The sequence below is a fragment of the Loxodonta africana genome, chromosome 6, assembly GCF_030014295.1.
Source record: "Loxodonta africana isolate mLoxAfr1 chromosome 6, mLoxAfr1.hap2, whole genome shotgun sequence".
NCBI classification, from domain to species: domain Eukaryota; kingdom Metazoa; phylum Chordata; class Mammalia; order Proboscidea; family Elephantidae; genus Loxodonta; species Loxodonta africana.
Window position 1 is genome coordinate 75,571,285 of NC_087347.1, and position 27,912 is coordinate 75,599,196.

Genomic DNA, 27,912 nt, shown 5'->3' on the forward strand with positions numbered 1-27,912 from the left:
TTCACTTAAAGCATTAGTTTTATACATTGGGTGGTAGTTTTAGGGATCTTCCTAACAGTGGCCTGATTCCTTTGCTCTTTAATTTGGTGACCCAAAAAATTAGCTGAAACAAGTTGGTTACTGAGACACAGCAGAGCTTTATTGACTTGATGAACTTTCTCAGTATTTATAGTCTGAAGAACTTGGTAATTATTTTTGCTTTATATGACTTCCTTGCTTAAAGGAATCATATTTTATTTTTATTTCTATAAATAGATTATTTGCTTTGTAATATGTTTATTTAAAAATTGATCCTAATTTTTACCTTAATTTTTTTTTTTTTTTTTTTTAACAGGCCTCAACAAATAATGAAAGCTCTAATCACAGTTTTGGAAGCTTGGGATCTTTAAGTGACAAAGAATCAGAGGTAAGTAATTTCATCTTAGCTGTGGTGCTGTTAAAGTAAAATCCGGAATCACCTTTTTTAATCAGATGGGTTTTTTGTTTTGTTTTGTTTTTTAACCTTCGTCAGCCCTTGCCCTAAAATTTAATGCTCTTTAAGTTTCTTGTAGGAGTATATTTTGTTTTGCCTTATGAAACAATATTCAGAAGGAAGACTATATTTGCCATTAGAAAGAAAATATAGTTTCTTTGTTGTGTAGCTGAACTCGTACATTAGTGGTATAGATGTTCTTAATAGATTATTACTACTCATTCATAATTCTATGAGATGAAGGTCATTTTTGAAATACTTTGTTTCACAGTTTTCTATTATTTCTTGCTGTACTTCCCTCCTCCTTTGATCCTAAGTAAGGGTTGTATATTTTCTGTGGTGTAGATAATACATGTTTTTTCTTATTTTAGGATTTCTTGTGGAATCATACTGTTAGTTTTCACTTTTTATATTTAAAAAAATCTGAAGACTCCTCTCTTCCCCCTGCCATATGCCCACTTACTAACCCCACTGAGAAAAATACATCGGATTTTATGTAGGCATTTGGATCCATGGTATAGTTCACTTTGAACGTGATACACTTGATGGCATCTTTTTAAAATGTTTAGACTGGAAGTTCTTTGGGTGTTAACATTCGTTTGTTGATGCTACAACTTCACTTTTTGTGAATATAGCCTGTAATATTTTATCTTCTCAGATTATAGAGTTCTGTTGCTTATTTTTTAACGTGTGTGTGTGTTATGTATGTTTTCCCTGTCAATGTTAATTTATTCCCACTTGATCCATTTTAGTCTTTGTTCTGCTTGAGTTAGTGTAGATGCATCACTTTGATATTACCAATAGGCCGTTAGTACTCAGAAACTCTTAGACATTTGGTATTCAGTGGATAGGACCATTAAAGGTGGCATCTTTTCAAGCCCTGTGTTATTTGAAAGCATCCAGGAATCTGTAGGTGGACAGTTTTGTGCAGTTCTATGCAGGCACCCTGATACTCCAAAGGAGTGTGGCATAGGGCTCTCACTCATCAGGCTTTCCCTTCCACAGAGACAACTGGCAGGCAGCTGAAAGGACTGTGCAAGTGACGGGACTTTATCTGCAGTAGGTTGGTTCCCTTGAGGTAAGCGTTAGTAGCCCCTGTAGTATCAGATTATCACAGTTTAGTTTTTTTCAAATTAACGCTTATACTAAGTCCTTAAAATTTGTAGGTTTAGATCTAGTCAAAGTACAGTTTTTTCCTGGAGTTTGGAACATTTCTTGGTATTTTCACAGAAGTGGGTATATTTAGTGATTTCTTAGGCTTTTGTATTGTGAAGGGCAATAAAATAATTTTAGATGTTATACTCCCTCTTACAGTCACCAAATCTGTTTTTGATGGATTTTTAGTAGAAAAAGGTCACCTATAATAGTTATGGTTTTCCATATTCTTTATAAGTACCCATAGTCCCAATTATAAGTTATAGATTCAGTATTTAGAATCTCTTCAAAGGAATCGGTCTATAAGAAAATTCCGTTTTCCTTTTTAAAAATTGTGAGGATTACTTTAGGCTGTGTTTCTAAGTTAAAATATTGGTTGTGGGGTGTTTTTTGTTGTTTTTTAATTGATCATTTACAGTGGAATACAGTTTGGTTAGCCGGTAGATGTACCTAGCTTTATTTGTATAGCATTTTTGACAATTTTTGACAGCAATAAAAATATTGAAAAATCTTTTGGCTTTTGCTGTTAAATACTTTATGTCGGAAATATTTGCAAATTGATGACTAAGTCAGGTGGCGCACTATTTTGGAAATGACTATGGATAATACATTTTTCTTAAGATTTGAAGTAGCAACTTTTCCTTTTTTCTTTATTTTGCATTCTTTTCATTTAAGAAGCTGCTTGTCTGAAAAATGATTCCCAAGTAGTTAGATACCTTAATTAATGGAGTTTTAAGTAAAGCTGTTGAGAATAAACAAATACAGATAGAAGTACTTCTGTTTTTCCTAATATACTTAAGGATACACCTAGGGGTAAAATTTATGAAGTATTCCATTGTCTTCTGGTATCATTATATTTTTTTGGTAATTCGCTCCCTGATTCATTACATTTTTTTAAATAATATTTTTGTTTTTATGAACAAGTAGTACTAAAAGGTTTTTTTTTTTTAAAATAGCGGTTTTCTACCACCCACCCCTACTCCTGAAGCAAGCAACTACTCTCTATTCTTTCAAATTTTTTCTTGATACTTATTTTCATATTTTAATGTAAATAGTATTCATATCCTGCTATTTCAGTTTATCAACTGGACATAACCTGTTGATTCCCTCTTAGTATTTGTGAAGATTTTTAGCTCATTAATATCCCCTTTCTGTACTTCCTGTTTTGCTACACAGTATTCTTTTCAGACACTCAGAACCCTCCTGTTTTCATCAATCCTCTTATTATTAAAATTGAAGAGCATCTGATAATCACTATTAGGTTGATTAAATCTACTTCAACTGAAATTTTTCATAGTTAACTATTATTTTATATATGAATTTGCCTTTTATTTCTAATTGTAAAATAAGAAGGATCTTCCTCTGACAAAATCACCTGGTAGATAGGAAGGGTGCTCGTTTTGTTTTGTTTTGCATCACTCAAGGTCTGTTCTGCTGGCCCCAAAAATCAGATTTTCAATAAGCATTTATCGCTTATCTGTTACCTCTTAGTCTGTACCCAAGCACAGGCGATATAAAGATGAATAGGATGTTTGCGTGTGGTCTGAGGCTCCCTGAGGGGATCTCTGACAGTCTTTCAGGAGGTCTACCAAGTGAAAACAGTTTTCATGATACTGGTAATAAGATATTATTTGCCTTCTTTACAATAATGCCTAAGACATTATTTGGTTTTTTTATTCTCATTTTTATGAGTTTGCGGTGGAAATTCCCAGAGACTATATAACATGCGATGACATCATTGGTCTGACAATTTACAAACTGTGTATTAGTGTATTCTAGTGTTTTAAAAGTTTTTCAGTTTTAATTTCTAAAACAGTAAATATCAGTATAACCCACAAAAATGAGAGTTCCTCGGCATCCTTCACAATTTTTAAGAGTTGTAGAGGGGTCCCGAAACGAAAAAGTTTGCAAATTGCTATTCTAGATGAACTCATTCTGATTGTGTAACGTTAGGAAATGCTAGCATTTAAAGACAGGGAAAAGGGACTTGCTGGAGAAAGAGTTACAGAGGTAGGTAGATAGTAGGTAGGAAAGGAGGAGAAAGTGAAGGAGGAGAATAGTAGAATCTTGTCACAGATGTCAGTTAAGATAATGACTCTAAAAAGTGACAGAATTTGTCACATTGTATTAGTTTTAGTGGGTTAATGAGAATGAGATGCCAGGTTGTAGTCCATTAAGGAGTGATTGGAAAGTGAGGAAATAGTGACAGCAAGTATTGACTACTCTTGGCAGAATATTGACTGTGAAGGAAAGGAAACAGTATCTAGTGTCAACAGGCTTGACATACCATGTGCTCAGGAAAGGGTAATAGCAGAGCTGTGGTGGAGACAGGGCAACAGGAGAAAACAAGAACAAAACAAAACACCTTTTCCTTGAAAATCCAGTCCAGTGCCGTTGAGTCGATTCCTATAAATGGATGAAATTCAGAGCCTGGGTGAGCACGGTAGTTTGGATATAACCAGGCATATCCTTTCCTCTGAACTGGGCGTAGAAGGATGAACTTGTGTGCCAGAAAACCCTTTCTCCTACTTAACAGTGAAAATAGAGGTTATCACGTGAAAGGAAAGAAGCATGAGTGGATTGTGGGTTTGAGGAAAATGATTAATAATTTATGTGAGGGATGGAAAGGGGAATTTGCTGGAGCACACATCCCTTATTTAACGTCTTAGAATGCCTGAAGAAGTTAGAAACATAGTCTGTGGGCCTTCTCTGCTAGCTAAATTTTTTTATCAGAATAAGAGAAGCAGCCCATGTTTCTTGGCTATCCATGTTTTCCAAGTTTTAGAATTCCCTGACACTCTCCCCATGGATCCACCTACTTATAGCTCTCCTTGCAGAACCCCTACCTGTCTAAACACAAAGACTCTCCTTCTCTGTTTTCTCTAAATTCTGTGCAATTGCTGTTCTCATCCCAACTGTACCCCAGGATGCTAAGATAAATTCTGTATCTTCTAGATCATTTCGAATTTACAGTGGTTATTAATACCATAAGCACTCCTTCTTCTTATCTTTACTTTTGGATATTCTACAATATTTCTCTGCTTTTTTTCCTGCTGAGGTTGGGATATTTGTGAGTGATTACAAATATCATTGAATTATATCATCTTTGATAATGCTAGAGAAGCACCAAAAAAAACCTAAACCCATTGCTGTTGAGTTGATTCCAACTCATGACAACCCCATGTGTTACAAAGTAGAACTGCTCTATAGAGTTTTATTGGCTGTAATCTCTGTGAAAGCAGATCACCAGGCCTTTCTTCTGCATTGCCTCTGGGTGGGTCTTAACCGCCAATCTTTAGGTTAATAGATAAGCGCAAACTGTTTCACACCACTTAGGGACCTTAGAGAAGCACCAAAACCAAACCAATTGCCATGGAGTCGATTCTGACTCATGGCAGCCCCATGTGTTATAGAGTAGAGCTGTACCATAGGGTTTTCGTGGCTATAATCCTAACAGAAGCAGATTGCCAGGCCCTTCTTCCACAGTACCACTGTGTGGGTTTGAACTGCCAGCCTTTATGTTAGTATTGAGTGCAAACTGGTTGCGCCACCTAGGGACCTTTAGAGAATCACCAAACCCAAAAAACCAAACCCAGTGCCATCGAGTCTATTCCGACTCATAGAGACCCTATAGGGCAGAGTAGAACTGCCCCACAGAGTTTCCAAGGAGTGCCTGGTGGATTCGAACTGCCAGACCTTTGGCTAGCAGCCGTAGCACTTAACTGCTACACCACCAGGGTTTCCATAGAGAATCAGTCATAGCTATATATGCATCTGTGCTTATACACCATATACTACAGAATATTCATGTTTGTAAAGCAGACACATGTCAAGTGATTATATATATTTTTCAATTTAACCTTTAATATTCATCTTTTATAATATTTCTTTATTACCTGAATTAGATTTGCATGTTTTAAAATATATTCTGTTTCTTCCTAAAACCAAAGTTTTGCTTTCTTTCTTCTGCGTAATTACCAAGTCCTTAAACCTTTATCCACTGGCCTTAAAATACTGTTTGTTTATTTTCTATCTAAGTGTACCTTAGGTTTTTTGTGTATTTAAGATTTTTAAGTTACATGTACACAGAAGCTAGAACATTGTTGCATCTAGAAGTTTAAACTTAGACCCACTTTCAGAAAATTGTGATTGTAATGAAAGAAGAATATACAGACATAGATATACAACATACAGATACGGTGCCCTGATTGTCTTAGTTTACCACTAATGTTTTTAAATGAAGGCCATTTTATTAAAGATCTGATTGCTGTCTCATTTGAACTGAGTTTATAGAAGTAGTCTTGGAACTTAAATCAGATATTTTTCCCATTTGAGTTGAAGTTACGGTGTTCAAGACACTTTGCAGCATGAACCTGTCAAGGAGGGCATTATTTCAGTTTCTAGAACTACCCATATTACAGAGTTCTTTAAAAGGTTCTTTTTATATACAGTCTCCTTTTAGGAAAAAAGTATTTCAAATCTACACTAAACAAGTATAAGAAAAAAAAACCAAACCCAGTGCATTGATTAAAATAGATTGTCTTCTCGATATTAGTAAATAGGTTGGATTAGAGTGGCAAGAGCATTTCCTTTTTTCACTTTTTATGTATATGTGTCCATCTCTACTTTGTGATACTTCCTTTGTGTCCTCTTGACTGTTTTCCTCAGTAAACACTTTGGTACTCTTGACTGGTTGGAAATTATCCTATTTGAAAATAATAAAGATTATATTCTTAAATTTTAGTTTTTTTAATTCATTAAATTTTAATTTTCTGTTACTTATAATCTGTATAAATATTTTCTTTAATGTCTTTTGTCTGAGCATCCAGTAAGAAAGAAGAGGATGTCCAAGATGAATTTAGCATTGAGTTAAATATCACCGAAAGTTACATTTTTTTGTGCCTCTTCCCCCGAATTAACTACCTTACGTTTGACTTTATTCTTTTAAATCTGTTCAGTTTCTCAAACTGTTAGATATCTAGTTTGGTGCCCTCATCAGGTTTAAGAAATATTCTTTAGATCCTGTTATCTAAATTATTTTCTAAAATGTTTTAGCCTGATAAATGATTTGATGGGCTCCTCTGACTGTCTTGCCTTTTTTGTATCTTCCTGATGGTAGTGTTTTCTCATTGTGATTCTTCTTATGTCAGTTGTTTTATTCTGACATTGTATATAAAGTGTTATATACAGTGTATAGTATGCACAGTAACAAATTGTCCTTAAGATAACTCTTTTTATGCATGGGAAATGGTTTGTCTTGTAGCACTAATAAATACATGTTGTTGTGTGCTGTTGAGTTGATTCCAACTCACAGCAACCCTATAGGACAGAGTGGAACTGCCCCATACAGTTTCCAAGGTTTTCTTTACAGAAGCAGACTGCCACATATTTCCTCCGTGGAGGGCTGGTGGGTTCGAGTGGCAGACCTTTCAGTTAGCGCTAAGGCTCCTTAATAAATACCTGTCAGTAGGAAAATTTCAAGTTTGTTAATCAGACTTAGGAATTCTAAGACTTCTTAAGAATTAAAACTTCCTATGAAATAACCTGGAGTTATTTTGTAACTTTTCCTTTTATTTAAAAAGAGAAAACTGTATTTAATTCTACAGTTATACACGAAAGGACATGCTCTTATAAGGATTATATTTAGCTAGAAATTAGAGTGTCTAGCTTTAAAATGTGTTGTAGCAACAGAATTCTTAGCAGAGGAAGTGGGTCTATCCTGTTTGAGTACGTACATTCCTTCGTTTCCTGGAAGGAAAAGTGAATCGGAACAAAATATAGGTCTAATGCTGCTTCTGTGCCTCCATCCTTATAAAGGTGGAAGAATATGTGTATTGACCCAACTGGGAAGCTTTTGCAGAGTACGCAGACCTGCTTGTAAATTCTAATAACTCTGTCTAGATAGTTTCTTGAGTTCTTATAGATCATAAAATCCTGAAATAATGATGCTATAAGCCGTTTGTTTAGCAAATCAAAAACAGCTGTTAAATATTTTCTTTTGTAAAACCGGTATAGGTGGCTGATTGCTTTTACAGCAAGAAAGTTCTAAACTGACAAGATTGGAAAAGAAAAATGCCAAATCATTTTAAGAATGGAGACAGGCTTTTAAAGTGAAACCTAGTATAGTACTTGACTACAGTATATGCCTCAGTAAATATTTCTTGAATGCATAAAATTAACATCACTTTAGTGGCAGCATACTATATAGGTTGTTTATGTGCCAACTATTTATTAAATAAAGCAAGGTTTCTTAACCTCAGCATTACTGACATTTTGGACTGTATAATTCTTTTGTGGAAGGGGCTCTCCTGCTCAGTGTAGGATGTTTAGCAGTGTCTCTGTCTCTACTCATTAGATATCTGTAGAACTCACACCCTCTTCCTATCCCTTCTGTGATAACCAAAAATGTCACCAGATATTTCTAAATGTCCTCTGGATATGAGGAGCAAATCTCCCCTGGTTGAGTACCACTTCATTAATGGACAAGAGAAAATAAAGTTGTAGAATGTTACCTGTGGAGCTGGATTAAGTTTTGTATCTCAAGCATGGAAACATATGTTCAAGGAGATTAATTAATTTGCCGGTAGTCACACAGATAGATAGTAAGATAACAACCTAGTCACATTTCTCATTCCAAAGTATCTGTCTTGTTTTGAAGTGATACTCTCAAAACTTTATCCGTATAAATAAGGTAATGTGCCATTTGTCTTATTAGTCAGATAAATGACCTTGCTTAGTCTTAAAAAAAAAAATTCTTTTTGGAAATATTTAAGTTTAAGATAATTTGCAGAAATCATCGTGTTTGCCAATCTAAAAAATAATCTGGGCTAATAGCATTTCACAAATGTTTACCCAGATGAATGTTGCTTTTAGACTGAATTTTAAAGTCATTTAGCACAAGTTGGTATTACTGAGAAATTGGTTACAGTATTTTATTCTAGAGTTTAAAAAATATTAGAAAGATACATACATTTTGTGTCAGCAGAACACAAGAATGCCTTATTAATTTTCTTTAAGATTAATTCTAATTCTTTAACTTTGAGTAACCATGACAGCCTTTTGAACATTTTATAACCCAGTTTTCTGCTATATGTCACAATTTTGATCTTTAAATCTTACCAGAACATTATATAAAGAATAATATTCTTAATTTTAGCGATCCTCTAAAATAGAATGTCTAGGAAATACATAACTTTTTATGTATATGTAGATTGTTCCTAATCCTGCTGATACATCAGAATCACTTCTGGAGCTTGTTAAAAATAAAGATTCCTTCAGTCTTTTTCCAGAGGTGGTTAGATATGGGATGGGGACTCCAGCATGAGCTTTAAATAGAAGCTTTGTGACTATGATGTATAGTCAACATTAAGAATCAATGCTGATAGATAAATGATAGAACAATTTCTTTAAGAAAATAAAACACTTTTCTGGTTATTAATGTAGTATTGCTATAGAGAAAACAATTGGTGGGTATGATTTAAGTAAACTTTTTAGCCTTTTGAAGTAATGACAATAGGCAGGTCCTGAAATATATTTGCAGAATAGGAAAGATTAAAGTCTAGACTTGATTATATAAAAACCAAGCCAAACCCACTGCCGTTGAGTTAATTCCAACTCTTAGTGATCCTATAGGACCGAGTAGAACTGCCCCATAGGGTTTCCAAGGCTGTAAATCTTTACGGAAGCAGACTGCCACATCTTTCTCCCACGGAGCAGCTGGTGGGTTCTAACCACTGACCTTTTCTGTTAGCAGCCGAGCACTTTAACCACTGTGCCACCAAGACTCCTTGATTATATAAAGAATATCTAAAATGGATCAGCAACAAAGTTGATAAGCAACTCAAAAAGTGAACAAAAGATCATTTTAAAAATTTACATTAGAAAGATGTGAAATGACTATACAAGTATAAAAAATTGCTCAGCCTTACTAGCCATCAGGGAAATGTAAAATAAAACAACAATGAAATACCAATTTTTTACCCACCAAATGGACATATCTCAAAAGACTGGTGGTCATTCTTATGCAGTGTCAGTGTAAGGATAGACTGATACAGCCTTTGAAAGTGCCGTTTGGCAATATCTGTAAAACTTTATCTCATAGTGACCCTATAGGACAGAGCAGAACTATCCCATAGGGTTTCCGAGGCTGTAATCTTTACGAAAGCAGACTGCCACATCTTTCTCCTCTTTGATATTACATGTAATTAAATAATAAAAGTAATACAGCAAAAAATAGACTATACTCAGAATTGACTGATTTGTCATTTTAGATTTTTAGAACACTAAGGAAATGTCCTTCTTTAGTGCTAAAGACCACTGCTATCAAGTTGATTCTGATTCATAGTGACCCTATAGGACAGAGTAGAACTGCCTTGTAGGGTTTCGAAGGAATGGCTGGTGGATTTGAACTAATGACCTTTTGGTTAGCAGCCAAACACTTAACCACTGCACCACCAGGGCTCCAAAAAATTGTTGGGTACATTAGCTTTACACTAAATACTGAGATCAGCAATATAACAAAGAACTTTTAGAGGTCAAAGCTCAAGCAAACATTTCTAGATAATAGTTAAGAAAGTTTTGACTCTTGGACAGAGACAGACTAGGAATTTTGGGCCCTGTCAGCTCATAATCATCCTTGAATTAGGATTTATATATTTCATGATAGGGCTTATCTAAATGTAAATAGAATACAAAGCAGCAAGGAAATTTTCACAACAGAATTTCAGTTGTCATGTAGTGCATTTTTCTAACCTATTTTTTACAGTGAAAGAGTTGGGGAAAACTGTGTGGTATACGTTTGATGTTCTTGTAAAAAACATCTGTTTCACATTGCCTGTTTCTTGTGAGGCTCCAGATTTTTCTTTCCAGTTCAGTGCTGTTTTGATATGTGCCATTAAAGTAATAAAGATATTTCTCCAATATTTTCCTGACTCACATCTAGTTCAATGAATTTTGCCTAGAAATATGGGTAAAAATTGAACATTGTTATTACCAGCTGAAGGCAAAAAGATCTGCCATACCATTTGTTTAAATCATAGTAACCTTGAATTTGATACCTGAGTAACTGTATAAATCATTGGAATAGCCATTGAGTTGTTATTTTGAAACCAATCCTCGGCTGAATGAATTTACCAGAAAAAAACCATTCTGACAAGTTTAAGGATTGAATATTTTGTTAGGGATATTATTTATTCTTAGAGTAACTTCTCTTTCTAAAAGTGTTTTCCCATTTAATGAAAGAAATTTAAAATACCTTTGTCTATTAATGTTAGTAATTTTATTAGAGGTGATATTATCTAAACTTTCCTTTTGGTTATCTGTTCCATCAGGGTTTATTTACTCTACCTAAGGTGGAGGAGAAAAATAACATTTTAATATCCACTCCCTCCCTTTTTGTTGTTTTCACTTGTTCTGTTACAATTTTCTATAATGCATTTATGCAGATAACTTTAAATATCTACCTAGTTGGAGGCCTGTGGAGATGGTCATCTGTTTTCATGGAATAATCCATATTGGTTTATCTCCCTTATTCTGTAATACCATTAAGATTCTATTATAGTTGGTTTTATTTGCACTGAAAAAAGTTTATTCTAAGATAAACTGAGAAGCCACATGGTTAGATATTAAAACTTTGTTTAATAACCACTGACTTATATTGGAACACTATTTTAATTATACTACAATTACTTCTTTCTTTTTTTTGTTTCCTTTTTTTTTTTTTTTTTTTGGTAACTGTGATTTAGGTGAAAGTTTACAGAGCAAATTAGTTTCTCATTAAACAGTTAATACACAAATTGTTTTGTGATGTTGGTTGCCAACCCTACAATGTGTCAACACTCTCCCTTTCTCCACCCCAGTTTCTCTGTTTCTATTCGTCCAGTTTTCCTGTCCCTTCCTGGCTTCTTGTCTGTGCGTTTGGGCTGGTGTGCCCATTAGTCTCATATACACGATTGAACTATGAAGCACATCCATCACGTATGTTATTATTGGCCCTAGTTTGTCTCATCTTTGGCTGAGGGGTGAACCTCAGGAGTGACTTCAGTACTGAGTTAAAAGGATATCCGGGGGCCATACTCTCAGGGTTTCTCCAGCGTCTGTCAGACCAGCAAGCCTGTTTTTTGTTGTTTTTTTTTTTTTAAATGAATTTGAATTTTGTTCCATGTTTTTCTCCTGTTCTGTCTGGAACGGAAACCCTGGTAGCGTGGTAGTTAAGTGCTACAGCTGCTAACGAGAGGGTCGGCAGTTTGAATCTGCCAGGTGCTCCTTGGAAACTCTATGGGGCAGTTCTACTATGAGTCAGAATTGACTCGACGGCACTGGGTTTGATTTGGTTTTGGTTTCTGTCTGGGACCGTCTGTTGTGATCCCTGCCAGAGCAGTCGCTGGTGGTAACTGAGCACCATCTAGTTTTGGGCTCAGTCTGGTGGAGGTTGTGGTAATTGTGGTTCATTAGTCCTTTGGACTTATCTTTCCTTTGTGTCTTGGAGCCCTGGTGGCTCAGTGGTTAAGAGCTCAGCGGTTAACCAAAAGGTCAGAAATTTGAATCCACCAGCCCTCCTTGGGAGCCCTATGGGACAGTTCTACTCTGTCCTTACAGGGTCACTGTGAATTGGAATTGACTCGACAGCAACGAGTTTTGGTTTTTCCCTTGTATTTTGGGTCTTTTTCGTTCTCCTTTCCTCCAGCCAAGATGGAACCAGTATCTTAGATGGTCGCTGACAGGCTTTTAAGACCTCAGTCGCTATACCACAGTTGAATGTGGAACATTTTCTTTATAGACTATGTTATGCCGATTGAGCTAGGTGTCCCCTGAGACCATGGTCCCCAGCCCTCAGCCTAATAACAATTATCTCTTGAGTCCTTTAAATTTGTCTTTGTTTTTTGAACAAATTCTAAACTGCCAGAAAATACTATGTAAATTCACGCTCATATCTTAGAACATTTAAATGCCAGAATAACCGTACAAGTTTTGGGTATAATTACAAATGTAACACTTAACAAAGCTGAATTGATATAAAGAGTACCAGTTTCTCCTTTCATCATTTTCTCTTAACCCCTGTCCCACCATATGTTGGAATTCTTTGACCTTTTATAGTTATGTGTTGCTTCCATCTTCACTTTAAAACCAAATCCTATTATTTTGCCTTCCATATTATATTAATCCTTAGGTTTTTTTTCGGGGGGGGGTGGTAGTCAATTATAGTACAATAGTTGAGAAAAAATAAAGAAGAAAAGGGAAAAAATGACAGTATTAAAGGGAACATTAATAAGCTTTAAAATGTTTCTATATATAAAATGCTTGATATGTGCAAATTTTACCTTATGCAAATACATAAGGGGCCTGGTTAAGGTGCCTTGGATTTTCTCAAGGAAGTCATTGGTCATGAATAGTGGTTTTTCTAACCTTTTTTAAGCCACTGAACTCTTTTCAAAGAAAATCTCATATAGAATCGCAGTATTAAAATAAGAGATGCTGTGTTTGCAGCGGCAGGTGAAAGTGGGATAGACTGTATCTCTGGTATCCTAGAGCCTCAGCTCAGCCTACCCTCTCTTTCCTTCACCTTCATTTCCCCCTTCGTAACTTCTGAGGCACAAATCTCCTCTCCCCTAAGAATCTCTGTAATACAGTTTGAAAGTCCCAGACATCATTGTGAACTTCTTCTTAGTGATGAGCCACCTTAGACGTTAAATATTTGGTGAGTTTCTGCATATCCTACACATATACACACACACACATACACAGTTTTTAAATTACCAAATAAGTCCCTATACAAATGAGTCACTCAGGAGAGTTGGCAAACATTGGCTTCTTTGAGTTTGTTTTGTTTTTTGGTGTATATAAAACAAAAAAAAACCCATTGCCATCAAGTTGATTCCGACTCATAGCGACCCTAGAGGACAGAGTAGAACTGCCCCATAGGATTTCCAAGGAGCACCTGGTGGATTTGAATAGCTGACCGTTTGGTTAGCAGCTATGCCATCAGGGTTTCCTTGGTGTGTATAGGAGTTGCTTATTTAAATTCAAAACAAAAAAAAAATTATTTAATGTACAATCGTCCAAGGGTTAGTGATGTAATACTTAGGGCCAGACTACGATTCTAATGATGTAAGGTGTATAGTTTGTCACATAGGAAAAAAGACTGTCATGTGGTCTAGAATACAGCCATTCAGACAGGTACAGTACCTGGCATGTAGAGGGTACTCACTAAATGTCATTAAGTGTGCAGTGAATTCTCTTGTCTGAATGGCTGTCCTTTCTGTCTGTCACTCCAAATATCAGTTTATACTTTGATGTTTCAAAACTTGAATTATGTGTTATATGTTAAGTAGCTTCTGCCCTAATAACTTACAGATAACTTGTAGGGCTAGTAAAATAAGTGACATTTCCTCTGTAGGTCTCATTCTGCTATATTCTTTTCTATATTCTAAGAGGCATATGGTTTTAGTTCTTCTATTTAGATTATTGTTCCATTTTGAGTTAATTTTCATATGTGGTGTGTCGTATGGAGTCCAAGTTCATTCTTTTGCAGTTGTTCCAACACCGTGTGTTGAAGAGACTACTCTTTCCCCATTGAAGGGACTTGGCATCCTTGTCAAAAATCAATTGCCTGTAGATGTATGGGTTTATTTTTGGACTGTCAGTGCTATTCCGTTGGTCTGTATGTCCATCCTTACGCCAGTGCCACACTGTTTTTATTACCATATTTTTACGCAAATAACGTGCACCTTCTATGTTTGCCAGCCGTGTCCTCTCCTCGCAAAGTCTTTCATAAGTGCTGCTGTGCCTTTTTTTTTTACATGTTCCATGCAGTGTCTTTCCATTTATTTAGGTCTTTAATTTCTTTGAGCAGTGTTTCATAGTTTTCAGTGTATAAGTCTTTCACTTCCCTGGTTAAATTTTTTTATTCCTTTAGGTGCTCTTGTAAATAGAATTGTTTCCTTAATTTTCTTTTTAGATTGTTCTTTGCTGATGATAAGGATGCATTTATCTTTTTTAAGACAGAATGATCTTTTCCCTCAAAGAGCTGTCTCACTTCCTCATCTTAGAAAAATTTAAATTTAAGGAAATTTTGCCTTGGAGAAGAAAGCTTTTACTAAGTAATTTACATGCCTTAAAAAAAAACCTTAAATATCCTTCAGTGTATATCCAGTGAAGTGTTCAGTGAATTTTTTCCCAAATATGTTTGCAAATGTCTATATATACACTGTTCCTTCTCCCCACCTTTTGTAGATTGCCAGTACATGTTAGCATTTTGATGGTTTTGAGAAGCTTTGTGGTAAAAAACCTAAATTTGTTTAACCCAGTTGAACTCTCTCCTCCATTTTAAAGGTAGCCTCTCAACATATCACTGAACCAGTGTTCCATGGATATAGTTTAGAAAATGATATAGAACTGTTTAGAACATCACACTTTCTTTTCTAGGTAGAAAATGTTGTTTCTAATATAACTGTTTCAGAATTTTAGTATTTGGTGTGATTTTTCTTATTTATTTAAAAGTAGTCAGGATTTAAGATGGAATACAGATGGGATCTTGCCATACTTAAATATTAGTATAACATTAAACTTCTGAAAAATCCTGTTTTCTTGACCTTAAATTGTATTTTTTAACATAAATTAATTTGGAAAGGATATGAATAAATTTCGAGGATCCCCTTTTGTTTTCTTTTGTAGATTAAGTGTCCTTTAAACAAATGTTAACTTAGAATTTTTAACTTGGTAATGTTTTTATTCCCAGGAGAATAGAAGATTGGTTATTGTTTAAGTTCAAGTTTGATAACTTTGACAATGGAACTAAACAAATGAACTACCTACACTGGTGGCTGTACATCACTCTACCTCCTGAGTAGATTGCCAGTTAGGATGGATTTCTTTAAGAGCTCTAGTTTGTGATATGAAATATCTATATATGTAATCTATTGTACATACTGAATTTTATTTACAAGCTTAGTAAATTTTTGAAATATTTTTGTACAGTTGGTTCAGGTAGATTTTATAGGGCATATAGTGTATCACATAGAAGAAAAAGTATTTGGGCCTTGGAATTATACAGAACTAGATTTGAATCCTGAGTGCCATACTGACAAGGTTTGAATAAATAATTTAATAATCATTCATGTATTTACTGAGTAATAACTATATGCCAGACGTGGAGGTAGAAGTAGCAGGGGGGAGGAAGACAATGTAAGTCTTGTCTTTAAAGAACTCAGAGGCAGGTAACATTCAGACCAACCTCTCCAAATCTGTTAATCTTGTTGGCAAAATGGAGGTGAGAGAACATAAAATGCCTAAGATGGTACTTAAAGGAACAATACCTGCTGCCATCTAGCTGAATCTGACTCGTAGCTACCTTAAAGGACAGAGTAGACCTGCCACATGAGGTTTCCTAGGCTGTAACCATTGCCACATCTTTCTTTTCAGGAACAGCTAGTGGATTCAAACAGCTGACCTTTCAGTTAGCAGCCAAGTGTCTAACCACTGTCCCACCAGGGCCCCTTAAAAGAATAATAGACGTTCAATATGAGTTAAGTTATGAATTGTCATGCATACTATTTAATCATAGGACTCTCAGATCAAATATTGGATTAAGTCCCTCCCGTGTTTGGGAACCACAAGCTTTTAAGAGATTTAGGTTCCCTGATGTGATTCATTCATTAAATCATTTGTTCATTCAAATCTTTTTTGAGCTTTCCTACTAAGTTCAGGAATTGTTCTGGCACTTAGAGGTACTTAACAAGCTTCTAGAATTTGAGGGCCCCAGGTCATTTCCTTGTGCTTCTGCTAATGGTTTCTGCTGTTTTGCAGTTTTTTGACTAAGCACAACTATAATCTGTCTGACTGCACAGAAATTACTTGTGTTAGCCTGAGAAAACACTTGCTGTTAGTTAATGGAACAAACCTGTAATTTGGGAATGGAACCACCATCTATGGCAGGGTCTGTGAACATTTTCTGTGAAGGCCAGATAATAAATATTGTAGACTTTTGTGGCCAATACCATCTCTGTTGCAGCTATTCAGCACTGGCATTGTAGAGTCAAAGCAACCATAGACAGTACATATAATAATTAGTGTGGCTGTGTTCCAGTAAAACTTTATGTATACTGCTGATCCTCGAGCATAATCTACAAGTTTGCTACGATTGTTGTTGGGTAATAATTGCCAGGCACTGAGATGAATGGCCATCCTTAGTATAGGGATTTTGTATTTCAGGGTTGATGTTCTGCTCTCTTTTTTCATCCAAGTTTACTTTCCAAAAACTAAATATGTGACTAGTAGAAAACTAGCAGGAAAAATTTAAGGTGATTTCTCCCCTGCACCCCATTCCTGCTAAGAATTTGAAGGATGTCTTTTAAAGGCTAATTAATCTCAGATTTTTCATCCACTTCAAGTCAAATTCTGTAAATGTGAATTTCATGTAATATGTACAAGTCTTCTGCTTGGATGTTTAAAAAATTTCATAATAGGAATTTTATCTTTTAAATAAATAATATGTGAATAACCAAACATTTACATCCCATCAGCACTAATGAACAAAAAGTTTTTAGCCTTGAAAAATAATTTTTTTGCTGATTGTAGGTTTTTATATGTTAAAACTGTAATTTAAAATGCTTTTAACTTGCTTTCTGTAGACACCAGAGAAGAAACAATCCGAATCATCCAGGGGAAGAAAGAGAAAAGCAGAAAGCCAGAATGAAAGTAGTCAGGGTAAGTGAAACAAAATCTTCCTTCAGAGCCCAATAGGTGTTTACAATTAGTTGCTCTGAATTTTAATCAGTTAATATTTTAATTGTAAAATACATAGTTTTGTGTTTTTGTGAACTCTATAGCTATTATGTAATTTCTGCGTTAATAATAAAGTACTTTCAGTTTAGGAATATAGTTTGCATAAGAAATAATAATAATATGAAAATGGAACTTTGTTGTACCACAGGTAATTAGCCTGTGGTCATTGTTTTTAGGCTTTTTAACATTTCTCTTGATTTTCAAATCTGGGTCTTAGACAAGTATGTCCAAATCTGGCAAGCATTACCATATCACCTTTCATTTTCTCTCTTTATATGAATTATGGTTTTGAAATGTTCTGTTATTTTTGAATAAAAACTTTAGATATCACACGTACCCAAACTGTTACCCCTTTTATTTAAAAAAGGCTATATAAAAATGATTAAGGGCCACTCTATTTAAAGTTCTTTGCACATCCTTTTCTGTATACGTATCTTTTGTGATGTGAACTAATAAAATTATTTTCATTAGACTATAAAATCGTAGGTACTGGACAGCAAAATAGTAGTCATTTAATTTGAGCACTAATAAATATCATAAATTAGGCGCTTAAATTATGTGTAATGATGATGTTATACATAATTTGACATGTGTTGGAGCCAATTTTTAGCCATAAGGTCTAGGACCATGAACCCTTGGGTCCCTGATTTATATATGGTACTAGAGTCAAGGAATATATTTGCAGCAACTGTGTTTTTGGAAGGAAGAGGTTAAGTCACTCTAGGGCCTTTTCTGTAGGTGTATGATACTTTTTATCTCAGTGTGTGTTGAGCTTCTTTTTGGTCTTAGTGTAGTTCCCCCGCATTGTGACTAGTGGGCTTGAAGCTTTATTTGGTGTAAGATACTAGTTGCAATGCTTGTAATGCAGATATAAAAATCTCACATTAAAGCAAACTGGCAACTAAGAAGAGGCTTCTGGGTTGGTTTATCCCAATAATTGGGACTTTTTAAACTGACGTTTCTGTTGAAATTGATTATTAGATTTCTGGGATTGGTATCTGACCTTCTGAGAACTCTTAATATTGTTTTGATTCCCATCACCGCCCAACTGAATACCCAACCTCTGTCTTTAAGAACCCACTTTTTTTTTTTTTTTTTCTATCTCTGGTCTTCAATCCACAGAATTGTCTGATTGTCTCAGGGTTTTAGGATGGCTGCCAGTTGTAATTGGACTTAATGGTTTCAGGTTTCTCACTTGTATTTGCTTTAGAGAGAAGCTGGATTTCTGTGTTTTATTTCCTAAAGAACAAGGAAGCTTCTTTCCTTGAATTCCAGAGCAAACCTCTCCTGTCATCTTATTGGCCAGAATTGGGTCACGTGTCCATTCCAAAACCAATCATGTACGACAGAGGTGTTACTATTCTTGAAAACATCAGGCTCATCTCTGGAATAGAAAATGGGATAAAGTTCCCTCTTGGAATATGAGCTGTGTGGAAAAGGAGAGGTTACCTAAACAAAATTAGATTTCAGATAAGGAGGTGAAGGGAATTGGGAAAAGGCTGGACAGGAGTCAGCTTCCCTGGAACTACATGACTGTGTAGAGGAACAAAATCTAGGCTGAGTTATGGAAGAAGAATTAGGGAAATGTCTTCTTGGTAGGCATCCAGAACAACTGCCTTCACTGAAAAGTAACATCTCTTTAGAATCTGCAGGAAAGTTGTTAAAGGCAGAAGGAAGTTCCTTTGCTGAAAACCTTTACAGCCTTCTCTGACCTCTAAATAAATCTGTACAAAACTGTTGTTCAAGATTTTAGATAGCGTATGTAGTCCTGAGTACTTAGTACTTATTAGGTTTCTTAAAATCCCCCATTCTGTTCCGAGAAGGAGTTTAAGGTCATTGAACCTTATATTGTTTGTTCATCTCAATAATTTTTGTGAACAAACCAGTGCCTGGCATGTAGTAAACGCTCAAGAAATATTTGTTGAATAAAATAAATGAATGAATTTAAGTCAGTGTTGAGATATATATATATATGTTTACATTATGCAGGCTTTCGACTCCATGATACAATTAGTTTCTCTGTTGTAACTTAAATCATATATTCTGTATAGTTCCAACTAAGGATGGATGAGTCCCCCCAAAAAAAACTTCTTAGCAAGTTCTTAATTCAGTATTTATAAAACTGATAAAGTCTACATTTCAAAGCAAAACTTCTAATAAAAGAACAGTACCCAGTCAAAACCCCCTATTAATGGTTCACTTTATCACTATAGCCATGTAAGAACAATATTTGAAATCTAGTTTATTAGAAAACATCCTTTTAATTTGGAAATGCTTTTTAGAAAATCAAAACACATTTTACAAAATAACATTCATATAGAAGCATATTATTATCAGTTAGAGATTATGGTTTGTGTTAACCAAAGCTTTTTTATTATTATTTACAGGTATGAATTGCCATAGTTTATCAATTATGTAGTTGCTACTTGTTCTTTTTATTCATTGTCTTGTTTTTATGAAATTAATAGCTATTAAGCAATGTGAATAATGTGGTTTTAAAGCAAGAGATTTCTTAATCTTATTTATTTATTTGATTTTCTAATAATTCAGAGATTTTTAAATTCATGTTTATTGAAGTAACATTTGATTTTTGGATTTCTGAAATTGGTTTCTGACCCTCTGAGGACTCCTGATACTCCCTTGATTCTCATCACTACCCAACTAAAATAATCACATGCCTTTTTATTAAATAGATAATTTTTACATGTATTAGGGAAATTGGCACTTATTAAAAATTTTTTTATTGTGCTTTAAGTGAAGTTTACAAATCAAGTCAGTCTCATACAAAAATTTATATACACCTTGGTATATACTCCTAGTTGCTCTCCCCCTAATGAGACAGCACACTCATTCTCTCCACACACTGTTTTTATGTCCATTCGGCCAGCTTCTGACCCCCTCTGCCCTCTCATCTCCCCTCCAGACGGGAGCTGCCCACATAATCTCGTGTCTCTACTTGATCCAAGAAGCTCACTTCTCACCAATATCATTTTCTATCCCACAGTCCAGTCCAATCCCTGTCTGAAGAGTTGGCTTTGGGAACGGTTCCTGTCTTGGACTAACAGAAGCACTGGGGACCATGACCTCTGGGGTCCTTCTAGTCTCAGTCAGACCATTAAGTCTGGTCTTTTTATGAGAATTTGAGCTCTGCATCCCACTGCTCTCCTGCTCCCTCAGGGTTCTCTGTTGTGTTCCTTGTCAGGGCAGTCACTGGTTGTAGCCGGGCACCATCTTGTTCTCCTGGTCTCAGGCTGATGTAGTCTCTGCTTTATGTGGCCCTTTCTGTCTCTTGGGCTCATAATTCCCTTGTGTCTTTGGTGTTCTTCATTCTCCTTTGATCCAGGTGGCTTGAGACCAATTGATGCATCTTAAGACTCCAGATGCCAGTCTCTAAAGTGGGATGCAGAATGTTTTCTTAGTAGGTTTATCATGCCAATTGGCACATTCTTTTTTGATGTCGTATATGATAGTCATGACTGACTTAAAATCTATGAAATTTTTTACTTTTATATTTTAGGAAAAAGTATTGGGGGACGTGGCCACAAAATTAGCGACTATTTTGAAGTAAGTTCACTGAGGAATATCTCCAGTTCCTAATTCAATGGAATTTTGCTGTGGGCTGAAGATAGTTTCTTCCATGTACAAGGTCAACTTCTGATTAGCTGCTTGATTAGATCAGAGCTTTAGTACTAAGTGATATCTTGTCTTCCTAGGAATGTTAAATTTTACTTTTATGTTGGTGTGGCACATCACAGTTTTTAAAGTACTTTCTCATAATTTCCTTATAACAACCCGTGAGATAGGCAAAGTAGGTATTGGTATTCCCGTTTTACAGATGAGGAAACTAAGGACCAGAGATGTAAAGTGACCTACCTAAAGGCAAATTCTAAATGGAAGAGCTACCAGCTCCTAGTTCAGAGTTCTTCCTACTATCAATAAAGGCTTTATCATACCGTAACAACATTTGAGCCTGTGGATGGAGATTAAATAATGATAGAGATGTGAATCTAAGGGTCTCTGAATAGAGTGGTAAGTTTAGATTCTTAGCCAATCTGGAATATTTCCTTATTTCTAAATAGAAACCAGTTTTATTTTACACAGAATTAATAAGATTATTAAAACAACAAACATGATCTACTCGATCGAAAAGTATTTATATTTACTTGAGAGTAAGAACAGAATTGGCCGATTACGACGGGAAGGGCTGAGGTATTGCGTTTTGTTTGTTTTGTTTTTTCTTTCTTGGGTTTATAGAATTAAGTTAAAACTGTTGGCTGACCACAAGATACCTAATGCTCTGCATTTGAAGTCAGTATTAGTCCCTCAGTGTTACTGTTGTTAAGAATCTTGGTCAAAGGTGGATTCATTTCAAATAAACAAATGTCTCTTGAATGCCTGCTATATGCCAGGCATTATGGTAGGCACTACAGATAAAATAAATGAGACAAAGTCGTTAGGTTGTTTGAACACACTTGGAGGTCCCTATGTCTGCTGTTCCTGCCACAGTTAAGTGAATAATTGAAAATGACTAAGGGGACAATAAACTACCCTGAGAGGAAACCAGTTGCAGCAAATTGTTTTCACCTTCCATCCTTGGTACAGAAACATGAGACATGAGAAATGTAGCTCTGGAGGAGATGAGGTGGCTTCTGTTCTTATGCAGCTAAATCATACAGTTAGTAAAAAATTGATTTTATTAGATTTTATGCTGTTAAAGGGAAGGGAGTTGGTTGTTATTTTCCTTTATCATGCCATGAACATTCTGCATTAGGATATTTAATAGACCTTAAGAATGATGTTCTGTTTTAAGATAGTTGATTGTTCACCAACATCTGCATATAAACATTTTCTAAAGTTTCTTGAGATTAGGGATCATATTAGTTCAACAAACATGTATAGAGGAACTGTGCTAAGATTTGGGGTGGAGGGAATTATAATCAGAATGTTAGAGAAATAAAGAGTCTTTACACTATCTAGTCTTGTCATGTCCTTATGACCAGTATGCTCTAATTAGTCTTAGGACTTAGCTGTGACTGACCTTAGTTTTGCTTTTTCTGGAGCCAGTCAAGTAACGGCTGGATTTAGTTTAAAATAAGATATATTTAAATGAATTCTTAATGCCATGCCAAAAAATAAAACAGTAATCTCAGCCTGCCTTAATAAATAGTAATGTTTCCTTTTTATTTTTTTTTAGTACCAAGGTGGGAATGGCTCAAGTCCAGTAAGAGGCATACCTCCTGCAATCCGTTCTCCTCAAAATTCACATTCACATTCCACTCCTTCCTCGTCTGTAGGTTTTTACCTTTCAAGTTTTTCGTGCTTATTCTGTGTCTAGAAGGTCATGCATATTGAATTACTTTTACAATTTATTTTTATTGAGAACTTTCTATATAAATTGCGTTTAAGAAAAAGCATCCTGTGAGGTCAGTTGAATCCTTTGTAATGATTTTCTGATGCTATTAGAGCTTTATTTCTGAAAGTGAGCTTCTTAAGTTAAAGATTTCCTGAATTCATTGTATCCAGGAAGTAATGTTTTGTAAAAGACTGCATTAAGCCCATGGGACTAAAATGTATCCTCTTGTGTCATGCCATATTCAGTTATTGATTTCTGATTTCTAACTTTCTCATCAGTTAAATTTTGTAACCACTAGAATGATAACATAATTTCTTTATAGGAATCCTTAAGAAAAAGGTAGGCAGCCATCGCTTTTGGATCATTTAGTTCAGTGTAGGAGAAGGGGCTTGAACCTAAAAGTCATCTTAGAGCTTTTTGGTTTGTTTCTAACATTTTAAGATATAATTCTTTTACATTGATGATTTTCTATGTTAGGTTTTATTTTTTATTTATTTTCATTATGTGAAAGTTCAGTATCTAACCAGAAAAACAGTACTAGTTCTCTGTAATTTAAAGGGAAACATTTAAGAGAACTCAAGAGTTTTACTTATTTATTCAAATATTCTGTTTTTATTTTCCTGTGTCCCCTTGTAGTCCTCATCTGTAAAACCAGGTGCCATCAAGTCGCTTCTGACTCGTGGTGGCCCCATGTGTGTCAGAGTAGGACTCTGCTCCGTGGGGTTTTCAGTGGCTGGTTTTCAGAAGTAGATCACCAGGCCTTTCTTCTGAGGTGCCTCTGAGTAGACTCAGACCTCCAACATTTTGGTTAACCAGCAAGCACGTTAACTGTTTACACTACCCAGAGGCTTCCATCCTTGTCTATAGACACAGTTAAATGTGTCTTACTCATTTTATACCTCGGGGCACATCATCTGGTAATGTCCAAAGTAAAGTATAGAACTCAGCAATAACTTTATTAAATAAGGAGTTGTAGTGATAGATAGATACAATTTTGTAAGCGGCTGCTTTCAGTGAGTTGTGTTTTTAAACTAGTGACTATATAAACCATGACATTTATCAATACACTGATAGTATAATACAACTGAACATGCATTATTACCCCTGGTAGTAAAAACTCTATATGAATATCTTTTTCATTTTACTTTTTGAACCATCTTAATCTGATTTTAATATTTTTGTTTTAAAATTTCTTTGGCCTTATTTTGTTTAATACTTTGAAAAGATTAAGGTTTATTTTATGGCGGTAGACTGTAGTAAGCTCCTTGAGGGTAGTAAATATATCTTCGTATCTCCCACTGGACCTCATGTAGGAGGTACTCAGTGAATGCTTGTTGAGTAAATGGTTATTAAGTTTTTAAAAGTTGCTTATGTTTCAAGTCAGATATTATCTTCATGAAAACTCTTCAGGAATGTCAAGTAGTTATTACCAAGTAGACACCTACTTTTTCCCTGCTAAGGTAAACATTTTCATGCGTATTTTTTTAGGTTCGACCGATTAGCCCTTCTCCTACTGCATTAACTTTTGGGGACCACCCTATTGTACAACCAAAGCAGTTATCCTTAAAAATTACTCAGGTAAATGTAATTAAATTTTTTTCTGTGACTGTAAGAAACTGGTGGCCAGCTCTTTACAAACAGCTAAGGTATTTGCTGTTTGTTTTAGTCATCGTCATAAAGTAAAATTGTAAACCAAGAAATTGAACTTACTAAACAACAAAAAAAGCAAAATTCTTAGGAGGTAAGAAGTTGAAACACCCAGTTTACCATCAGATTTACTTTGTTACACACTGGTAAATATAGATGTTTAGGCATATCAAATGAACAACCATAACAAGTCAATTCTATTTACTGATTCTTTTTGAACCTGACATCCAAGTGCATGTAATTGATGTTTTCCTTAGGCTGCTCCATTTGTTATAAGTAGACATTAGAAAAAAAAATAGAGCAGGTCATAAATCAGTGTCTGTATTTATCTATATACGTATATGCTACAAAGTTAGAAAATTGTTTGAAAGTTGAATTACTCAGATGATCTTGTACACTTACTTAGTTTTATAAATTTCGAGTACTAAACTTTTCTTTTTAGTTTTTATGTGCATCAGTTTCTGGATGACGCTTTCCAAGACTGGGGTTTGTGAGAGGAGGTTCTTTTTTGCTTGGCCACTTGAGCTCCTTGATTTATTTCTATTAGACTTTTTTTTATGAGGTCACATCCAAACTGTTGTGCATGCCTCAAACATTTCTTCGGATAATCTTGAGGCTAGGATTACAAGTGCAGGCCTTTCAGTAGCAGCTCATGAAAGTTTGCAGAATTCAAAAGAAATCAACTGGAGTGATGTATAGTCCAAGGCAGCGGTGATACTGAATTTTAATGAGGAACATATGAATATTCTAGAAAGTTAAATAATTACCCTTTGAAATGTTTCTTTGTAAGTTTATAGTAATTTATACTTTTGAAGTTATTAAAGCTTAAAACTGCACAAAGACTTTTTGGAACACCCTTTACATGCACATACAAATGCACATCTTTACTTATTTTGCTTTTTAAAATCAGAGTAAAATGTAGTTTTATGTTTGTGTGTGGTGATATATGTAATAAAGATAATAAAATAGTTTTGTTTCATTTAGACTGATCTTACAATGCTGAAATTAGCAGCATTAGAAAGTAATAAAAACCAGGACCTGGAAAAGAAAGAAGGTCGTATAGATGATTTGCTCAGGGTAAGTAATAAGTTATAGAGGAAAAAAATTTGAATAAATTGTTTTGCAGTGGTACAACTTTTAATTTTCTGAAGAGAAAGCCCTTAGCATTGTAAAAAAAATCCTATAGATGGAAAAAGAATAAGTTTTTTGGTAGTATAAGTTCATGGTTGAAAATAGTAGCTTTAAGGTGAAAATTATTAGCTCTTTAAATGTGAATTGAGAAACAGTTGAAGAAATAGAAGTATGAAATTTATTTTTATATGCTCAGTTATCATAAGACATATACCATCATCAGTTATCATAAAACATATATTTCATGTTAGTTTTAAAGTTAATTGATTTTGTTGAATGCCTGACTGACATTTGATAACTATACAGGATGAAGTAATTCCAACAGTCTTGTGTAATTTTTAAAGAAAAAAAAAAAAAAATTTTTTTTTTAATAAGGGGAACTTAAAAACAATACATTTAAAAGTATATTTATAATGTAAGTAAGGAATAAAGCAGTGGTTCTCACCCCTTACTGCTTGTTAGAATCACCAGATGGAAAGGGTGGGGGCACTTTTTAAAAATACTATCTGAGCCCCACCTTAAAACCAAAAAAAAAAAAAATCCAGACCCATTGCAGTCGAGTTGATTCTGACTCACAGCGACCCTACAGGACAGAGTAGAACTGCCCAGTAGAGTTGCCAAGGAGCGCCCGGTGGATTTGAACTGCTGACCTTTTGGGTAACAGCTATAGCTCTTAACTACTATGCCACCAGGTCTTTGAAGCCCCACTTGGGAGGGTTCTAATTAAATTCATCTGGTATAGGGGGTGAGCATTGATAGTTTTAAAAGCTCCCCAGATGATTCTAATTTAAGCCAGCTTTGGAAACCATTGTATAGAAATAAAATTAAGCCAACACCAGTCAGCCCACTGGACCATCTGATATGCCTTTTCTGATCTCATCCCATTCACTCTCTCACCTCCCTTTACCATTAACCACTATTCTGAATTTATATTTTTCATGTATTTGCGTTACTTTATGGTTTTGTTGCATATATACATATTCTTAAACAATATATTGGTTCAGTTTGTTCTGCAACTTTAAACTTCATTTAAACATGTTTGTTTTTACTGAACGTTATGTGTAGAAGAGTCATCCACATCAGTGAATGTAATGTAGTTTGTTCACGTCACTGCTATATAAAACCAAAGTAAACCCATTGCTGTCAAGTTGATGCTGACTCACAGCAACCCTATGGGACAGAGTAGAATTGCCCCACCCATGGAGTTTCCAAGGAGCGCCTAGTGGATTCAAACTGCCAACCTTTTTTGGGTAGCAGCCAAACTTTTAACCACTACACCACCAGGGTTTTCACTGCTTTGTAGTAAGGCATTATAAGTATATACCATAATTTACTTATCTTTTCCGTTTGGGGGAGTTTTGTTACCCATTTTTGCTAATACAGGCAGGTCTGTGAAGAGCATTCTTGTACATGTCTCCTAGGGCAAATGTGTAAGAGTTTCTCTATGGTGTATGCTTCAGAGAGGAATGGCCAGATATGGGCATGCACATCTTCAACTTGTAATACTATTTTTTCCCAGTGATTGGATCAGTTACACTCCCACCAGCAGTGGGTAAAAAAAAGACTTTATTGCTCATTATCCTTGCTAACACTTGGAATAATCAGATTAAAAAAATTTTTTTTTCAATCTGATGGATGTGATATGGTATCTCATGACTTTTAATTATGATTCACTATTTACTAATGATTTTGAGCATCTTTTAAAATACTAGCCATTTGTGTTTCTTCTGTGAAGTAGCTAATCATGTCTTTTGCTAGTGTTTTTCTTACTGACACCAGTTTTTGATGGACATATAGGTTGTTTTTACATTTCTTCATGCTGTCTTTTGGTGATTCGATTTTTTAAAGTTTTATTGCCTGGTCTTTGAGTTTAACTTGTTGATCTCACTGGAATTTGTTTTTAGGTATGGTGTAAAGTAGTAGGGTTCCATTTTAATTTCTTTCTGTATAGATAACCAGTTATCCACCCCCATGTAATTAAAAGTCCATTCTTATAATGCCAGTTCCATCGTATAATATAGTTTCCATATACAAATGGATCTATTTCTGGGTTCTTTATTATGTTCCATTGTTTTATTTGTGTATCCCCACACTTGTACCACAGCATCATTCTATCACGTAAGAATTGTCTTTGGCTGAATAGAGAGCATAAACAGCAATACTTTAAATGAGATAGAAGTTTATTTTTTGAAAGAACAAAATTGGACAGCCCAGGTTTGATGGCTCCACAGTGTCATATGGAACTTTGACTCCTTCAGTTTTTCTGCCCCTTCGTCCTTAGTGCATGGCTTCCATCTTGAAGGTCACGTCAAAGTCCAAAGTATGTATTAGAGTCAGAGTAATAATATCTGTATTCTAAGCAGAAAAGAGAAAA

The 27,912-nt window shown here is 35.0% G+C and overlaps 1 protein-coding gene across 2 annotated transcripts in view; it reads left to right on the plus strand.

Annotated features, from left to right (window-relative positions):
* TLK1 (tousled like kinase 1) overlaps window positions 1-27,912 on the plus strand; it is a 136,693-nt gene that overhangs the window by 65,074 nt on the left and 43,707 nt on the right. For both annotated transcript variants that reach the window (XM_064287010.1, XM_023542860.2), the window contains exons 3-8: window positions 335-406; window positions 17,254-17,329; window positions 20,925-20,971; window positions 22,602-22,697; window positions 24,249-24,338; window positions 25,392-25,484. In XM_064287010.1, the coding sequence (XP_064143080.1) occupies window positions 335-406; window positions 17,254-17,329; window positions 20,925-20,971; window positions 22,602-22,697; window positions 24,249-24,338; window positions 25,392-25,484 (474 nt within the window). The remainder of the gene's footprint in view (window positions 1-334; window positions 407-17,253; window positions 17,330-20,924; window positions 20,972-22,601; window positions 22,698-24,248; window positions 24,339-25,391; window positions 25,485-27,912) is intronic.